We start from the raw sequence: 17,034 nt of genomic DNA, 5'->3' as shown, positions 1-17,034 counted from the left end.
GGCATGCAAAGAGCGGTTGGTAGATGCCCTGCCTCAGCAGAAGGCATTCAAGCCCTTTAAACCTCTTCTCAATGGAGCTCAGCATTGAGCAGTCTCAGCACAACCAGAGCCGGCTAATGCTATGCAGGGAAGCATCGCCCATGTTTCATTTTTTTTTTACAGTTTCGTCACTATAGCTGATGATATATGCTCATGATAACGCACAGAAATGTTGGTGAAAAACAGGTCAGGTCGTCAAAATCAGAATATTATTGTTTTATTTTGCATTCTGACAAAGTAGTGTGACTTGAAGGTTGCACTGAAATATAAATCAGAAATTCTTTACCCTAAAATTAAGGAGTCATTTAAATGAATTAATTAAGGAGTTAAAAGTGGAGCTAAAAGAGTTAAATATGTTCTTAAAGCTTGTCATTATGGGTGTAAAGCACCTTGCAAAGGTCTTCATTCCCCTTAAACTAATGTATTTTGTTTGATTTTATAAGATAGACAACACAAAGCAGAGCAGAGTTGTAAAGAAGAAAGAAAATGATAGATGGTTTTCAAAAAATATTTCACAAATAAAATTTGTGAAGTGTGGCTCGGATTTCAGTTTCATCCATCTATAGGTCAAAATCTTAACATGAAAAAAGTTAAACACGATTACAGTAATGTAAAAAGGGCCAACCCTTTGTGGATTTTTGTCTTTAACTCAATTTGCTACAAAACTATTCAGCAATGCTGGCAGTCGTTAATTGATCTGTATCTCCCAGTCCATCACCACTCTGAGGTTCAGGTTGTTCAGTGTCAGCATGCAGCAGGTCTCCAGGAACTCAAAGGAAGCAGAGATGGCATCAGCGCCTGGTTAAAAAAACAAAATAGGTTTTGCTTATCTTTGGACTAAAAAATATCTGTTAAAGCTAGAAAATTAACAAACTGAATTATCAACGGGAGGCATGGGAGGGGTCAGATCCCCCGTAGTGTTGTAAGGCTACTGCAGATACACCGGTAAACATTTATTTTCTCTTTTTACTTTAACGTGACTACAGCTCCTCTGCCTGGGAAGCAGCAATCAAAAATGTGGCATTGTTGCTCAGTGGTTTAGTAAGCTCACAAATTGATCAAATATGTAACAAATGTTGAGTTTTTTTTGGTTCCCACAGTACCCTTTTCCAAAATTCAAGATTTTTCTAGATGTTTCAGTTTAGCCTCTTTATATGTTTATATGATCAGGTTGAAGTCTTCTCTGACACAACACAGTTTATATTGTTCCCAGAGTAAAATATTAAAAGCCATTCATGCTTTAGAGCTGGGTTAAATTGTGACTGACAAGTTTATCCTAAAAGCTGCAAATGGTTTGAATTAAAATAAAAAAACAGAAAAATTTTTAACCGCGTTAGATTCATTAAGTGCTTTACAAACTAAACCAAAGATATGAATATGCCCAAGTTTTATATCAAAGTGATATGACAATCACTTTGCTTGTTTGAGTCTTTTATTTCAAGAGATCCCGATTTTTTCAATAGTTTTCCAGACCTGGAAAATACTAAAAGCACAATCCAGACATGATCCAGACTTTTAAAGACTGTGTAAGAACTAAGAAAGCAGCGATTTGATCCCAAGGCTTTGCCACACTCCCAGCGAGATGGGGGTGTGTTCTGCATGACCTGGTTTTTTAGCAATATGGGCTGTTTTCTTAAAACTAGCAAAACTCGATTAAAGGTTGTGTAGATATCTTATTGATTGTATTATATAAGAAATCCTCAAACAATAATGTTTACAGTGAGCGAGAGGTCTTCTTGCTTGTGTTAATTCAACCTGCAGGCTCAAAAATCTCCATACACATATGAGAGTAGGGGAAGACCTGCGCAGAGAGCAGCTGAAACAACAGTCTTTAAATAATAAAAGGTTCAAAACAAATAAACATTTTGTTTTGAAATTCTTACCCTGTTTGGTTTTATTACATATTCCAATTTGATGTATGGTGGATCTTTCCTTAAAACACATTTTAAGTTAAATGTGAAAAGTAGATCTAATGGGGCTTCACTTGCTTTGGGGACCTCTGCATGTGCTTGTGATTGAAAAAACATCCTCTCTCCTCACCTGACACGTGGACGTTCACTCTGGACGGCTTGTTCTTCACTCCCATGATGGTAACCGACTGTACGACAGTTTCACAGTCAAATCTTCCTTCACCAGTAGCTGGACTGGGAGAAGCGACACCAACAGCAAACATCAAACCATGGGAGTTTTCATGCTTCTTGTAGTTTCTGCAGACACCTTCTTAAACAGGAAGCCTCTTCAGGAGGCCATGAGTGTGACTCACTGACAGAGCAGGCGGCCCGACAGCAGGTTGATTCTTCGCAGGCAGAAAGCCTGTTTGTCGCGGTACTCAAAGGAGTGGCCGTCATCAAGGTATAAATCCCCATCGGCGCTGCCCTGAACAACAGCCAGGAGTAATGCAGATACAAATGTTCCATGATGAAACACGAGAATACTAACAAATTCTCTTAAATTTAGCACAATACACTTTTTCTCTGTTTATGGATGAAACTTCTGGAATATAATGAAGAATTTGCTTTGAGAGCAAATCTTCAAGTATTGATCGTAAAATTTGGGATTTGCACTTAAAATATCCGCAGGGTTCATTTGTGCACTTTGTGGGGTAAACTTCAAAATTCAATGTTTTTCTAAATCGAAGTTTAAACATTTTTCTGGTAGTTTTTAAAGCATTCTGACATTAAAGAGCAAAACCTTTTCACCTAATAAAGTTTTATTTTCTATATGTTTCACAAATCAACAAACAACCCAACGCTGTTGCTAGTTTCTGATTGGTAGTTTGGTAGCAGAATATTTTACTGCCTTTTTTGACATCTGAACAAGCTTAAATCCACTCAGTTTTAAAATCCATAACACGTCAATTTGTCAAACCTGGATTAGATGTTCTGACACTAACACTTTTAAAAGCATAGTTTGTGGTCTGTGATACTTTTATTTCTTTTGCAAAAATAGAAAAGTTTCAATGCTTAGTTTGGAATCTTAACCAGACCCAGTTTAACATCCATAAGTCCAATTAAAAACCCTGGTCCAAGAGCAGCAGCTAGAGGCAAACAAAAGAAAAAAACTGTTTTGGATTTTTCTACAAGTGTACATTTTTCAAAGCATTATGGCAGTCACTTAAAAAACCAGAGTTGAGTTGGACAAAACAAATGAAAAAAAGAAATCACAAAATTCTGGTCAAGAAGTTTTATTTGTTTGTGAAGAAAAATATAAACCTAATATTTAAGTTACAAAAAAGCGTTTCTATTTTTTTTCTTCCCAATTGCTTAAGTAAAGTAAAAAAATTGGGATTGCTGCAGTCAACAACACAATGCAATCAACAGTCCACTGTTGCCACATGTTCATCCAGGAGGAGTAAATGGTGCAAGTCACTGACTCAATGCTATCAGCTATGTCTCCTTAGACAGAAAACATTTTAACCAATTTGAATAATAAACTGAACTGCATTGTTGGGTAACTAGGATCAATTGGGAATGTATGTGCTTGACTTTAAGACGACGTGTTGTGAATTGCTGCTACAGTTCTCCCATTCCAAAGAAGACATGTATTCCATCTTGCTTCTAATAACTTTCCTATCTCTACTCCATACTTCCATACCTTCTCCAGGCGTTGCTCCACCTGCTCCCTAATCTCGTTACACATCACAATATCGTCTGCAAACATCATAATCCATGGGGACTCCTGCCTTACCAGTATCAGTCAAAGTGTCCATCATTATAACCCCATTCAATTATCAAAGAAACAAAATGCATTTCTTAAAATGTTATTAGCGTCTTAATAAGTATCCAAAAGGGGTGAAAGGTAAAGAGAAGCGAGCGCTTATATCACGAGAGAATTGACTTTTTTCCATGTTCAAAGTTTTGCTGTACGGGACATTTTTGTGGACTCGAATTACAATTACAAGGCTAGAAAATGCAAGCTAAATGTTTCTCAATTTGTTCTGTTTGATTTCATTTTTCTAAATTATGGCATTGTAATAAAAATTATTTAGTGTATAAAACATACAATAAAGTTTACTTGTATTTGATGTTTGTGGGAATGGCTGTACATTTAAAGTAGCTGGTATAAGCTGTTACTGTTATATACAGGCGTGGATTGCAGAAGTTACCTGGGAGTTTAGGGCCACAGTGACATTCAGAGGCAGCTCTTGGTAGTCGGCAGTACATTTGCCGCTGCCTGCTGATCTACAGACCACCGAGCCGCCACGCTGAAACACCGGAACCTGTCCAGAGCAAACATAACTAACTGCATTACGCTGGAGCAAGACCTGGACTTTAAAGGCTTCTAGTAGTGATGTGAAAATGCGTTAATGGGTGGTGAGGCAGACTCCTCTATAATGAACCCAAAATAGAGGCATATATTTGAATTTTGACCTAAATTGAAACATTTAATTATTTTAAAAGCTTTTAATTATGCTTTAATCAATTCCATATTGTACAACAATACAATAGCAAGAAAACAAAAAAAATGTTTTATATAATTCTTTAAATTGTTTTTTTTCATTTTGGCTAATCTCTCTTTTTTTAATTAAAGTTGGAAATCATCAGTCAGTCTACCGCTTCTTCCATAGTGGGTTGCCTATCTTCAGCAGTCTATGGGCGAGAGGCAGGGTACACCCTGGACAAGTCGCCAGTCCATCGCAGGGCATCACGCAAACAACCATGCACACACTCATTCACATATCTAAGGGCAATTTTGAAAACACCCCTGCCCTCTGCGTAGCTGAAGAGTACATAGCGACATGCTGGTAGCTGTCTGTGCCTATGGGGCTCAGCACTGCCCCCTATCAGTGCGGCATGGTACTTTTTGCCTCACCCTGTCCATGTTCACTGTGTATTTCTGGCCGATTAGAAAGATTAAATATATCACACACATTTATTAAATATATTGGATCGACTGTGGAAAGTCAGCATGTTTAGTATATGAGTAATCCAGCATGTATATTGTTGACATAAAGAGAGACAACAATGGGCATGCGCTAACTGCCTGCATCAATCAGTGTGTGTAACACAGCGCCATCGGTGGGGAGGCACAGCTATTCACTGCCTTACCTTGCTTATCTCTGCATGTATTTGAATTGGCAATGCGTAAATTCAGCAAATTTGACCATAAAAATGTTTAAATCATACAGGAAAAAAGTTTAAAACAGTCAAGTGAACAAATTGATTTTCTCCGCTAGTATTTTACTTCTCATGATGACAGGTACGGCAGTGCCTCACATGCCTCCCCTGACAGCACGTCACTGGCTTCTAGTATACTCAATTTACTGAATTACAGTAAATTGATGTACATTATTTAAATCATATTAAAAACTTACTGTGTCCAGGTTGACTGGAAGACTCAAACTCCTTCCTCCTTTGTACGCCTTTGCAGAGCAGATATCATACCAGATCTAAGACAGAAAGAAATCTTTAGTGGCCTCAAAGACGGGTAACATGAATAAATCACACTGTACAGGCATGTATTGTTTATAAACATATCACATATACATGTTACAGTTATAAACGCCTGCTGTTTTACTTTACCTCAGCAGATCCAGGAAGTAAGACTTTGACTGTCTGAGCACCTGGTTCCACCACAGGACAGGCAAGCAAGGCCCCCCCTGTATGAAGCAAAACAATGAACTTCAGAAAAACAAATGTTAAATATTTTCCAGGCAAAAATGGACAAGTAAATTCAGAATGTGTTTATCACCAATCATGTACTGATTGTCCTCGGTGAAAGTGCCCTCCTCTTTTGGGAACTCCACCCAAAGAGGTCTGTGTGAGAGAATGAATGCTTGTTTATCTTTTTGCACCGCTTGACATGAATCACTAATCCAGTCCACCTAATCGTAGTGCATGATGTAGCCCATATCAGAGGTCTGCAACCTTTACAATCCGAAGAGACATTTTTGCCCCATTTCAGTTAAATAAAATTTGTTTAGGGCCACAAATGTGAAAAAAGACGAATTGTAATTGTTGATAAATATGTACTATAGGTAATTTGTTGTCATTTTTAAAGAACCACCATTTTATTTCTTTTTTAGGTTCTAAACTAAAGAAAACTTAAAAAAAAAGAGGATGGATACATTTTCTTCAGTGGGATGTTGATATTGATGTAAATAATACAGATTTAAAATAATATTACTGGCTTTTTCAGTGTCATTCTGTTGTACAAATTCAATGCCTCGAAAAAGGTAAAAACTGCTACAACCATCATCTATATTTAAAACATTAGATGGTTCAATATCATTTAAGGCCCGCTTTCTCTTTTTCTTTGTGTTTAATGGGGGTTGGCGAACACCCTTCAGGTGCATTACGCCACCAACTGGTAAGGAGTGTAACAGTGTCATCAGGGGTTTTACATTCGTACTGGTAAATTTGTGATTTGTACTTGTATTGTTGCAAAGTTTTAACTTTGTAACTTGTATTCTCACAAGATGAAACATCTGATGTCACATGTATATATAAGTTGACAACGAGGCACAAATAAGAAACTTAAATTTATTCATGTTTGAGTTTACAAATTTTACAATTTTACATTTACAAATTTAGACACCTAAGCATATGTTGTTTTTTGACAGTTATCTTACCCCATACCTACCTCACATGACGTTTGTAGTTGTAGTACTGTATGTGAACAGCAGATGGCAGCAACACTAACCTGACAGGAGGCATCCCAGTGGTGTGAGCATAGTGGAAGAGAGTATACCAGTACGGCAGCAAGCAATACCTGGAAGCAGAGGAGTGTCAGTTAAGATACTCCAGGAATTACTCTTGGATAAATTTTCCACTAAATTTCACTCCTTCTAATTTAACATAGAATCAATATTTGATCATGTTTTATCAATTCCGTTTAAGAATATATATATATATATATATATGGATTGTATTTTATACGGTGCCCTGGAAATGTACACATACCCGTGAACTCCCTCCCATTTAGTCAGTTTACAACCACAAACTTGAATGTATTTTGTTGGGTGTAAATGTAATTGATCAACACAAAGTAGAACATAACTGTAAATTGCAAGGAGAAAGACACATCGTTGACTACATTCTTTTTACAAATACAACTCTGAGAAGTGTGATGCGCATTTGTAATGACGAGTTAGCACCATGAAGAATCACCTCTCTTTACTATTACAGCCTTCTATTGGGTACATCTCAGCTCATCAGCTTAACCTGATTAGGCGAAGAGCTTCTGTGAACATCAATTCTGAAGTTTTGCCACAGATCCAAAATTGGATTTAGGTTTGGGTTTTAACTAGGTCATTCTAATACAGTGCTGTGAAAAAGCCTTTGTACCCTTAGAGGTGTATTCTGTTTTTTTTTTTTTGTAACACAGATTTAAATATAGGGCAAAGATAACTTGAGTTAATACAAAAACTGTTTTAAATGATGATTTCATTAAGAATGTGAAAACATAACTGCCTTCTAACGCTGATAATATAGTTTACCTGCAGTTGAACACTTTTCATACAATTTATCTGGTCAGATGTTTCTTTTTTTATACCGTTGTTGGATGGCATTGCGGATTGCTGCGGTGACCTCCTCCCCAAAAAGCCACGGTTCACGTCGCTTTGTGTCTTTTGCGGAGTGGCCTCGGAAGAATGGCTGCAGGGCAGCTGCCTGGTACCAGCGTACCAACAACTCTGGATCTGGATCCTTAACAAACCCACCAACATCAGCTGTAATGAAAAAACAAGGAACATTAGGGGGACTGAGTGGGACACAGCAGGAAGGAAGAAATCCTACTGATGCAAAACATAACTGACAGTCAAGACTTTTCTCAAACTGATACAAAGACTATATACTCTTTCGGTTCTTTTGTTATTAGACACACAAATGTTTTGGATACAAAGGCTGCAAAAATATTTGCTCAGATTAGTTTTAACTTTAATAATTTAAGCAGTAAGTATATTATCTACACTGAAAGGCTTACCTCCACAAAATGCAATGCCTGCCAAGTTCAGAGACAAAACCATTGGAAGAGAAATCTTCAAATACTCCCAGCTGGAAACGTTGTCTCCGGTCCATATTGCTCCTGCAACAAAAAGTACAGGTCATGATTCATCTGAGAAATTCAGAGACAAACTCAAAATTGTTTCAGTTTGGATCACTCACCCAGCCTCTGTGACCCTGCAAAGAAGGAGCGTGAAAGGACAAACGGCCTCTCTGAACCTCCTGAGCGGGATATCAGACCGTCCACTGTGGCCATGTGCTACAGGAACACAAATTGTGACACCCTTCAGTTTAAAAAGTAACTGCCTGGGAATTTCACTTCCAAGAAAGAGCTGCTGACCTGGTAAAAGCCATACAGGTTATGTAAATCCCGATGCTCCCAGCCTCCATGATGAACTGCATCCTTTGGCATCGTCTGTTCCGGCCCGTTGAACACAGACGGCTCGTTCATGTCGTTCCACACAAACAACGACGCCGTCGATCCCTTTAAGAGATGTAAACAGTTTTCCTCATGTTATTTGTCTCTGACAGACTATTGTTACACTGCAGTTGAAAATTTACTGATGCCCCTGGTCTTAAAACTTTAATCTTGTCCAATAATATTTTAGAAGCTTGGGAGCACACAGCAACGGGAATCGTTTAATCTTTGTCCAATCTCTCAAGGTCTTCAAGAGTCTTGGGTTTTCTGTTACGCTCTCTTCCCTTTAGCTCACACCAGAGGTTCTCTTTGGAATTTACTGTACATCTGAGGATGGAGATAACCAAAAATTAAGTGTTTTTAAATCTCAAAATCCATTTCTGTGTTGATCTGTTTACATATTTTGGGTCATCCTGCTGAAAGACCTAATCACTCATTAAAATTTCTGTCAGAGTCCACCAGATCCTAATTTAAAATGCCCATTTATTATAAAGAACTCATGACGCTGTGCACTAACTATGTTCTCTGGGAGGACCTGTGATGCCCAAAGCATCCCTCATACTTAACAATGGGTATGGTATATTTATCCTCTTCTTTCTGTCTGATCCACTAGGTCTAATCTTAGTCTACTTTACTAAATAACATGGTTTTAGTAAAAGTTCTAAAAGTAAGCTGTTAAGTAAATTCCACGAGCTAAACAAAGACCTTTACATTAGTGTTGCCAGGAAAGGAAAAAGTCCAGCTTGGATTATCTTTTTTTTTAAAAGGTTAAGTAATCTTGAAAAAAGCTAAATTATTGACTGCAGATATGGGCAGGTTTAGCTTTCTACTTGTAGCCATTTTCTCACTTCTGAAGACAAACCCAGATCCCATTTTGATGAGCAGCTAAAAGAAAAGGGTCTCTGTGTGTTTATATGCCTCACATCATGGATTACTAATGACAATCTTCTAGGCAGTCTGATAAACTAGAAGAGTCAATCATAAACAATAAAACATGGCAGTTATATTTGTTTTATAGTATTCCTTAAAGTACCAATAGGTTTGCAACTTTATTTTGTAAAAGAAAAAAAATTATAATTTCTTTCATTGGATTTTTTTTCTACCTTTGAATAAATTTACTCAAATTAAAGGTTGGGTATTTTAGAGTTTAATATTATTCTGCATCAATAAAAGATGAATTTAATTTTACTTTATTTAATTAGTTTATTTCTTACACATCTTCCCTATGTGTGCCAATTGGCATGGAAGGTGCCGTGTCTGCATGCAGAAAGATTCAAGCAAAATGTCAAGATCTAGTCTCTGAACATTAATATTCATTTGGCCAAAAATAATAAAGCATTTCTTTAAGAGCTAGGATGGTCTCAGTTAGAACCTTTTACCTGCAGCATCTTTCTGTTTGTGTTTCATTATGTCAGCACTGGATACATTTAATAATTAATAAAATCCTGTAAAAGATCAAAATGTTTTGAAAGGGAATTAAATCGACAAATTTGAACACGGGATACTTTTCTCCTTTTAGGTATGCAGATCTGTGCATAACGTGTCTTATTCACTAAACTCAACTTAAATCATGGAAGTCGATATAGAAACCAGTTTTCATATTTCATCTGACTGTTCGTATTAGAACTGATAAAAATAATTGTAACAGGCTTGCAGAGGTGATCATGATTGTGTCAAATATTTAAAGCCAATAAAAGAATGCAGCATATACCAAACCTTCTCTCCTGACCATTACCTTGTATTTATCCAAGCTGAAGCACCTGGAGTACCACGCTCGAGTTGCAGGACAGCTGAAGTCAAGATACGAGGACTCACCTTTGAGAAAAGTGAACACAATTTGCAGTTAGAAGGAAAACACAGAAAAAATATTTTTTCTCAGATGTTCGGAAGTTTGTGCTGTTTTTCCAATTAAACTTTGGTGAGTCACCTGGCCAGCATGTACCCCGATAGATCTGTCCCTCTCTGTCCTTAACAAAATGTTGTCCATCTCTGGCCTCACGGTAGAGCGACCAATCAGGGTCGACCTTAATATGTGGATCACTTATCACGACCATCTGAAAAAAATGAAAAAAGGTTTCAAAACAAGAAGAAGATTCTGTAAATATTGTGGATTTTGCATCCTCAAACTGACCTTCCGCTTCTTTTTCTCCAGATGGTGCTGCAAACCCGCTGGTTTGGGAAAAAGAGCAGGATCCCAGGTAAAGTAACGCTTCCCGTCAGTGTGCTCAATATCCAGCCAAATGACGTCATAAGGGATGTTGTGGCGATCAAATCCAGCATCCACAGCCTTCACATCAGCCTCGTTGTTGTAGTTCCAGCGGCACTGGTGGTACCCGAGGGAAAACAGCGGCGGCATGGCTTGATATCCTGAATGTGAGAATAATAAAAAGTGGGGGTTTTTTTGGCTTTGTTTATTAACGCTGAATTTACCAACGCTTACACACCTGTAAGCTGAGCGTACTGTTTGAAGAGCTGATGTGGTCTGGGCCCGAGCAGAATAATGCAGTCAATCACACCACTTTCTGAGAGCCAGTGGACGTCACTCTGAGGCCGCAGCCGCCTCCTTTTAACTCGGGGTGTTTGTTCATCCTGTGTGACACAGCAGAGTTTGACACTGGAAATAGTTTTTCAGATCAAGATCTGTTGTGCTTTGTCAAAAGATTTATAAAAATGTTTACTGCCTTTGTCTGCTAAATTATAAACTTTTAATCAGAAAGCATTCCCACAGCATGATGCTGCCACCATAATTTTTGATGGAGGGGATGGTATTTGTAAAAAAATTTAAACCATAATTATGTACTACTTGGTCTTGTATCACATAAAATCCTCCTAAATAGCACGACAAAATGTTCAGAAGCTAAAGGAGTACGTACACTATTGCAAGGCAGTGTAAGTGTTATTAACCAGTCGTTATATGTGAACCTGAAGGCACCATGCTTCCCCTAAATTCTTTCTAAAAATGAATTCTAAAAAACACTGCATCTCTAAGTAAAGCAGTATGATGCAGGAAAAAGCTTACCTCATGGTCAGTAGGGGAGTACTGTATGTTTACAAAAGTGTCTGATGCGTTCAGCCAGAACACACCAATGGTCCTGTCAGGTTTGTGAGCTACCATCAGCGGCACAGACCCATACAAGCCGAGCCGGCAGTACAAGTCGGCGGCAAACACATCTAAGTTGTATAATCGATAGGGTTCACCATCACTGTGGAAGGATAGGAACATGTTGCAAACATTGTTCATTTTAACATCGAAGCGAGACACTGATTATGCAGAATATGAGCATGCACCTAGTGTCTCTGAGCTGCAGCCTGTCTGGGTGTTCTGGCAGACCGTAGACATGCTGGAAGCCATGAAGGCAGAGGTCAGCGCCGAGGCTGCTGGGACCTGACGAAAGAAGTACATCAACATTTCATTTTTTGATTACTGAAATATATGTTTCTTCAATCACAATAAAGATAAAAGTAGAGCAAAGTAGCACATGACTATGAAGTAAAAGTTATATCATCTAGGGTCTTAAATATTTCTTTTATCTTAAAAAACTGGAGTGCATTTGTATTTATCCACCTTTACTTTGATACAAACGCAGACAATTTCCTTCAGAAGACACCTCTTCACTAAAAGGAATAAACCTGTGTGATATTTCATCTCAGTATAAATCCAGCTGTTCTGTGGTGGCCTCAGAGCTTTGTTAGAGAACATTAGTGAACAAATGGCATTATGAGGACCATCAAACACAGCAGACAGGTCCACACGGGATCCACAGCTCAGGTGTGGGAACTTGTCAAACTCCACAAACCAAGTCTTTAGACTTGGAAGAAGAAAGCCATTGTTGAAAGAAAGTCAAACGATGTCCTGTGTGCAGTTTGCCAGTCATGTTACATAGTGTCTTTTAACCCTGGTCCTCAGGACTTACTGTCCTTCATGTTTTAGATGATCCCTGCTCCAGTACACCTGATTCAAATAATTGTATTACCTCCACAACATGCCGTCCAGTGCTGCAGAAGCCTATTAATCACCAGTTCACTTAAGTTAGGTGTGTCATTCATTCATCTTCTATACCACTTATTCCAGAGTGGGTCACGGGGCAGCTGGTGCCTATCTCCAGCAGTCTACGGGCGAGAGGCGGGGTACACCCTGGACAGGTCACCAATCTATCGCAGGACAACACAGAGACATACAGGACAAACAACTAAGCACACACTCATTCACACCTAAGGGCAACTTAGAGAGATCAATTTACCTTCCTCCCACAGTCCTTTGTGGACTGTTGGACTGTGGTGAGAACTCACGCATGGACGGAGAGAATATTCAAACTTCATGCAGAAAGAACCCTGGCCGGGTAACAGTGCTACTAACTGCGCCACTGTGCAGCCCCTTAAGTCAGATGTGGCAGCAGGGAAATACCTAAAACATGCAGAACCTTGGGCCCAGAGGAAACACTGATGTAGGGGACACAGCAGAAGGAACCAAGATTGATTTCACATGCAGAATGCTGTTTGGACTTGAGATTGGGATGAAGATTAACCTTCCAGAAGGACAACAATCCTAAACATACAGCCAGTTACAATAGAATGGTTTATGTCAAAGCATATCCATGTCAGAATGGTCCAGTCAAAGTCCAGTCCTAAATCTACTTTAGAATGTGACAAGACTCCCAAATCTTCTATGAGCCAGAGATTCTCTCTTTTTTCTTCCAAATTGGTCATTAAAGCCACATGCTTCAGTTTTTGTTTCATCAGACCAGAGGAAATGTCTCCAAAACTCAAGGTCCTTGCATTTGCAAACTGTGAACTAGCTTGTTATTTCGCTTTTAGAGTTTTGGCTTCTCCTCGTTGAGCAGGCTTTCAGCCTTGTATCGCTTTGTATGATCACATTCTTACCGGCTTTACCCAACATCTACACAAGATCTTCTGCTTTTGTTCTGGGGAGGATTTGCACATTTTGCACCGAAACACATTCATCTCTAGGACACAGAACCTGTCTCCTTCATGAACGCCATGATGGCCGGACATTCCCATAGTGTTTACAATTGCATATAATTGTTTGAACTGAATTGTACCCAAGGAAAACCCCCGGCCTAATATCTTGGCTGCTTATTTTGTACTTACCCCTAAAGACTTACAGCTACAACTGCAGCGAAAGGTGGTTTTAACTGTTTACTCAGCAGGGCTGAATACAAATGAAAGCTTCACTTTTCACATCACAATGATACACTACTTTGTCTTGGTCAATTGCATAAAATCCCAACAAAATACATCAAAGTCTGTGGTTTTTACATGACAAATTTGAAAAGGTTCAAAGGTTTCTGCATATTCTGCAAAGCACTGCACACAAATAAAGAAGAAAATGAAAAAGAATTCAATAAAACTTAAAGCAGGTACAAACCATTTGCTTTGATGTCCACAAAATTCCTAAAAGTCTCCTTCCACAGTGAACTTTGCTCGTCCTCTTGAAGCTTGAACAGAAGCAAACAACCAAATGAAGCTCTTATTAAGAGCAGCATAAAGTTGCTGTTTGAGCTTTCTAATCTTCTTACCTCGCTATGTTTAATGATGCCCGGAAGAAAAATACAAAAACAGTTTAAACAATTACAGGGATAATTATCTTTCTTAGAAAAAGCATATGTCTTATAACTTCACCTGGGTGGATTCTGCAAGCTTTCAAACCACAGTTTGTCCTTAGAGTTGAAGGTAACCACCACTTCATGATCAAACACAATCTCCAGTCGGAAAGGGAAGTGCCACAAGCGGACCTGGTAATGTCCTGAAGACCAGGAAAGGGTGATGGAGTCTTTAGTCTGGCTCTCCACTCTCAACCTGTTGGATCATGAGGAAAAAGATAAACAAAACAGTGAGTTTCTAGTGATGCTACTTTGCAGCAATGCTGGAGACAATCTGAAAAAGGGTTATTGGACGTAAGACCACAATGATGCTGATGTAGCTCTTACTGGTCACTCCGCGGTTCTTCACTCAGCACATCTGGAACTCGGTAGCGTGCCTTAATGGGCCAGGCTTCGTCTATTACAATCCTTACAATGTCGTTTTTGCAAGGTGACACAGACAGAAGGAGTCTGGTCTGTGAAAAGATGTTTCATGAAGAAAACTGTTTATTTGGATGGCTTAAAACCCCAACCACAGTGCCCTGATAGAAAGTCTGGATTGTTTAAAAAAACATGTGGAAGATGTTATGTTGAGAGCAACCTTCTACAATGCGGTTGGAGCTCCATGTTTGGTTGGTGTTCAAAGTGATAGGGTTAGAAAATAGGTCTCTAACAGTTTCAAACGTACAACTAAACATTAAGTTCCATAATGGATAATTGGACTGAAGAGACTCAACATCAAACCAGATCGAGGTTGGGTCAGCTCTAAACCAGTGTGCATGTAATGCAAACTGACAGAGCTGAACATTTGGACCTCTCTAGACCCTAACCCCATAAGGTTTTGCCATTTTTAGCTAAGCTTTTCTCTTGTCCCAAATAAATAAATTCCAACAGCTTTCAATAACCTTGATGGATAGCAAAATAACGATAATTTGTAGTGGATAGAGTAGCTTGGGCAGGATATTAATTCTAATAAGAGCAATTCTACCAAGCCAAGACAGAGGTAAGAAAGTCCAGGGTTCTAAATCGGCCTTTATAGGACCAAGAGGGGGGGAACTGGCCTTAAGTAGATAGGTAGAAGTGAATGTCAAATTAATATCTAGAGACAAACCACAAGTGACCAGCTGAAAGGGGGAGATTTTAAAAGGACCAGGAAAGAGAAAGCAGATCCTAGCAGAATAGCCAGAGATGTGGCAAAATTAATATTATACCCTGATGAAATTCCAAAAGAGGAAATAGATGGAACCGATTCGCGACAGAGACAGAAGGCCTGGTTTGAAAAATGAAAACATGATCAGCACGAAGACTAATTATATGTTCTCAGCCTGTCAAACCTTAATGCCAGATATGAAATAATGCAAATAAATAATAATTTCAAAGCCTCCTCATGTTATTGTAGCAGTCACAAACTTTAATAAAACCCAGCTGGGCTGTATTCTTCCCAAGCAACGTTTGGTTTCAGTTAAAAAAAAGCTATGGTCTATATGCAGAACAATAATCCATACTGGTCTCCCTCAGCCAGAGGATCATTTTTTCTAAAGAACAACATAGGGTCCAACACTATGTGACAAAACTCCTGATAAAGTTCACATCCAAACCCATCTGGACCTTGCAACAGGATAGTAGAGACCCCGAAGGAAAGTGTGGTCTTGTTATGGGACTGCACTTTTTGATCTGCTGTGTTTTTGGCAGGTTAAGGTCTGAAAGGACCTTGTGTATTAACACAGTGGCATTCTCAGACTGATGTGAGAAACATAAATGTTCATTTAAAAAAGGGGCAAATTCTTTATTTGTTTTTGCATCGAAAGATTGTGAATTATTAGAATCTAAAATGGAAACAACAGAATCTACCCTCTTGTTAGTGAGATCAGTCAAGTATAAAAAAAAACTTTTATCTTGGTTTAAAACAGGTCTCAACGAGATAGATAAAGGTAAAGTAAAAATATAACAACAACAAACCTGTCCATGTAAAGTACATTTAATGTGGATAAGCCCATAGATCATTACTCCAGTTAAGTTTCAGTAAACTGACCTTTGTGTTATCTTCCAATATTTCAAAGTGTGCACCCTTCTCAGTGAGCACAAGGGTGTCCAAAAGAAGTCGGTGTTTCAGATTTGGACCCTGGATCTGTCGTCTCAAAGGCGCATACAGAATTATTAGCACATGGATCTAACTGACATCTGTCATAAATCCTGCACAGAAGCAGTCTAAATAGATTGATCACATTGAACCTATCCAAATATTTACATCACAGAACATCTTATTTACTTTAACATACCTGTAAAAAGCAACATCCTCACTTTTTTTGAACTTTTCCTTCCCCTCATCCTCAGGGATAACACTGAGACCCAGGTGCAAAGAAATGGAAAGAATGCTGTCGTTATGCAGCTATTAAAAAGGTTTAACGACAAATGTGGTGAGTTAAAACGTAAAATAATTGTTTCAGTAGGTAAACCTGAGTTGTATATACTTTTGATGTCAAAGAAAGTGTTAAATGTTTAATCCTGAACTTTCCCCATTCAGTCTCATCCAGGATATATCAAAGGTCAGCCTGTCGCTGCAAGAGAGAAATAACACGAAACATGCTGATACCTAATAACAGGTTCGCTCTTTCCCGCCATTTCAAGCAAACTCCAGACAGAAACAGCGGGTGTTTGCAGGGGTTCTGTCTTCTTTAGTGGAAACCCACAGACTATTTTCTCTGAATTGACGTATTTGGTCCTAGTGACAGCTGCAGCCTGGCAGTGTAGCAGGAGGAAGCGACCGCATCAAATCCGCGAAGACGATCCAACGTACGGCGAAGATTTTCAAAATAAAATTCATACTGTGAATGGCTTTCAATGGACGCCGTTCACCTTGTCAGCACATCCGCCATATTGTGAGTGGCAGGCCTGCATTTGAAAGTATGCTTGGTAGTGGGATTTCCCCTTTTAGATAACGTAAAACCATTTTAATTAATCGTTTTTTAAATTTAATAACATACTTTTTTATACTTTGGTCTAAATAATGATGATATTTGAGAAAAAAATAAAC

The 17,034-nt window shown here is 38.6% G+C and overlaps 1 protein-coding gene across 3 annotated transcripts; it reads right to left on the bottom strand.

Moving 5' to 3' along the window:
• Positions 1-240: 240 nt before the first annotated feature.
• On the bottom strand, positions 241-16,749 carry ganc (glucosidase, alpha; neutral C). Of its 3 annotated transcripts, XM_047346233.1 has the most exons (25): positions 16,594-16,749; positions 16,280-16,342; positions 16,033-16,135; positions 14,349-14,476; positions 14,041-14,217; positions 13,938-13,941; positions 13,787-13,856; positions 11,689-11,785; positions 11,420-11,603; positions 10,845-10,989; positions 10,532-10,767; positions 10,328-10,454; positions 10,136-10,215; positions 8,323-8,466; positions 8,145-8,241; positions 7,963-8,064; positions 7,534-7,708; positions 6,682-6,750; positions 5,731-5,795; positions 5,562-5,638; positions 5,354-5,428; positions 4,145-4,258; positions 2,303-2,415; positions 2,080-2,183; positions 241-837 (listed from the first exon to the last, which is right to left on the bottom strand). In XM_047346233.1, exons 1-25 carry the CDS (start codon positions 16,620-16,622, stop codon positions 728-730), a joined length of 2,688 nt encoding a protein of 895 aa, XP_047202189.1. In that variant the 5' UTR covers positions 16,623-16,749; the 3' UTR covers positions 241-727. The 3 variants fall into 3 exon arrangements, with proteins under 3 accessions (XP_047202189.1, XP_047202188.1, XP_047202190.1); XM_047346232.1 differs by having other exon boundaries at positions 13,787-13,941; XM_047346234.1 differs by lacking the exons at positions 14,349-14,476; positions 16,033-16,135; positions 16,280-16,342 and having other exon boundaries at positions 13,787-13,941; positions 16,594-16,741.
• Positions 16,750-17,034: the final 285 nt, after the last annotated feature.

This window comes from Girardinichthys multiradiatus, chromosome 19 (genome assembly GCF_021462225.1).
Source record: "Girardinichthys multiradiatus isolate DD_20200921_A chromosome 19, DD_fGirMul_XY1, whole genome shotgun sequence".
Classification (NCBI taxonomy): Eukaryota; Metazoa; Chordata; class Actinopteri; order Cyprinodontiformes; family Goodeidae; genus Girardinichthys; species Girardinichthys multiradiatus.
The sequence above is the reverse complement of the archived record's forward strand: the minus strand, read 5'-3'. Positions and strand labels throughout refer to the sequence as shown.

Coding starts and splice junctions, on each gene's coding strand:
- ganc (XM_047346232.1), bottom strand. CDS start 16,622: ATGGCGGGAAAGAGCGAACCTGTTATTAG. Junction 8,242..8,322: donor ACCTGTATGGCTTTTACCAG/GTCAGCAGCTCT, acceptor GTGTTCCTGTAG/CACATGGCCACAGTGGACGG. Junction 2,184..2,302: donor TCGGGCCGCCTGCTCTGTCA/GTGAGTCACACT, acceptor CGCTTCTCCCAG/TCCAGCTACTGGTGAAGGAA.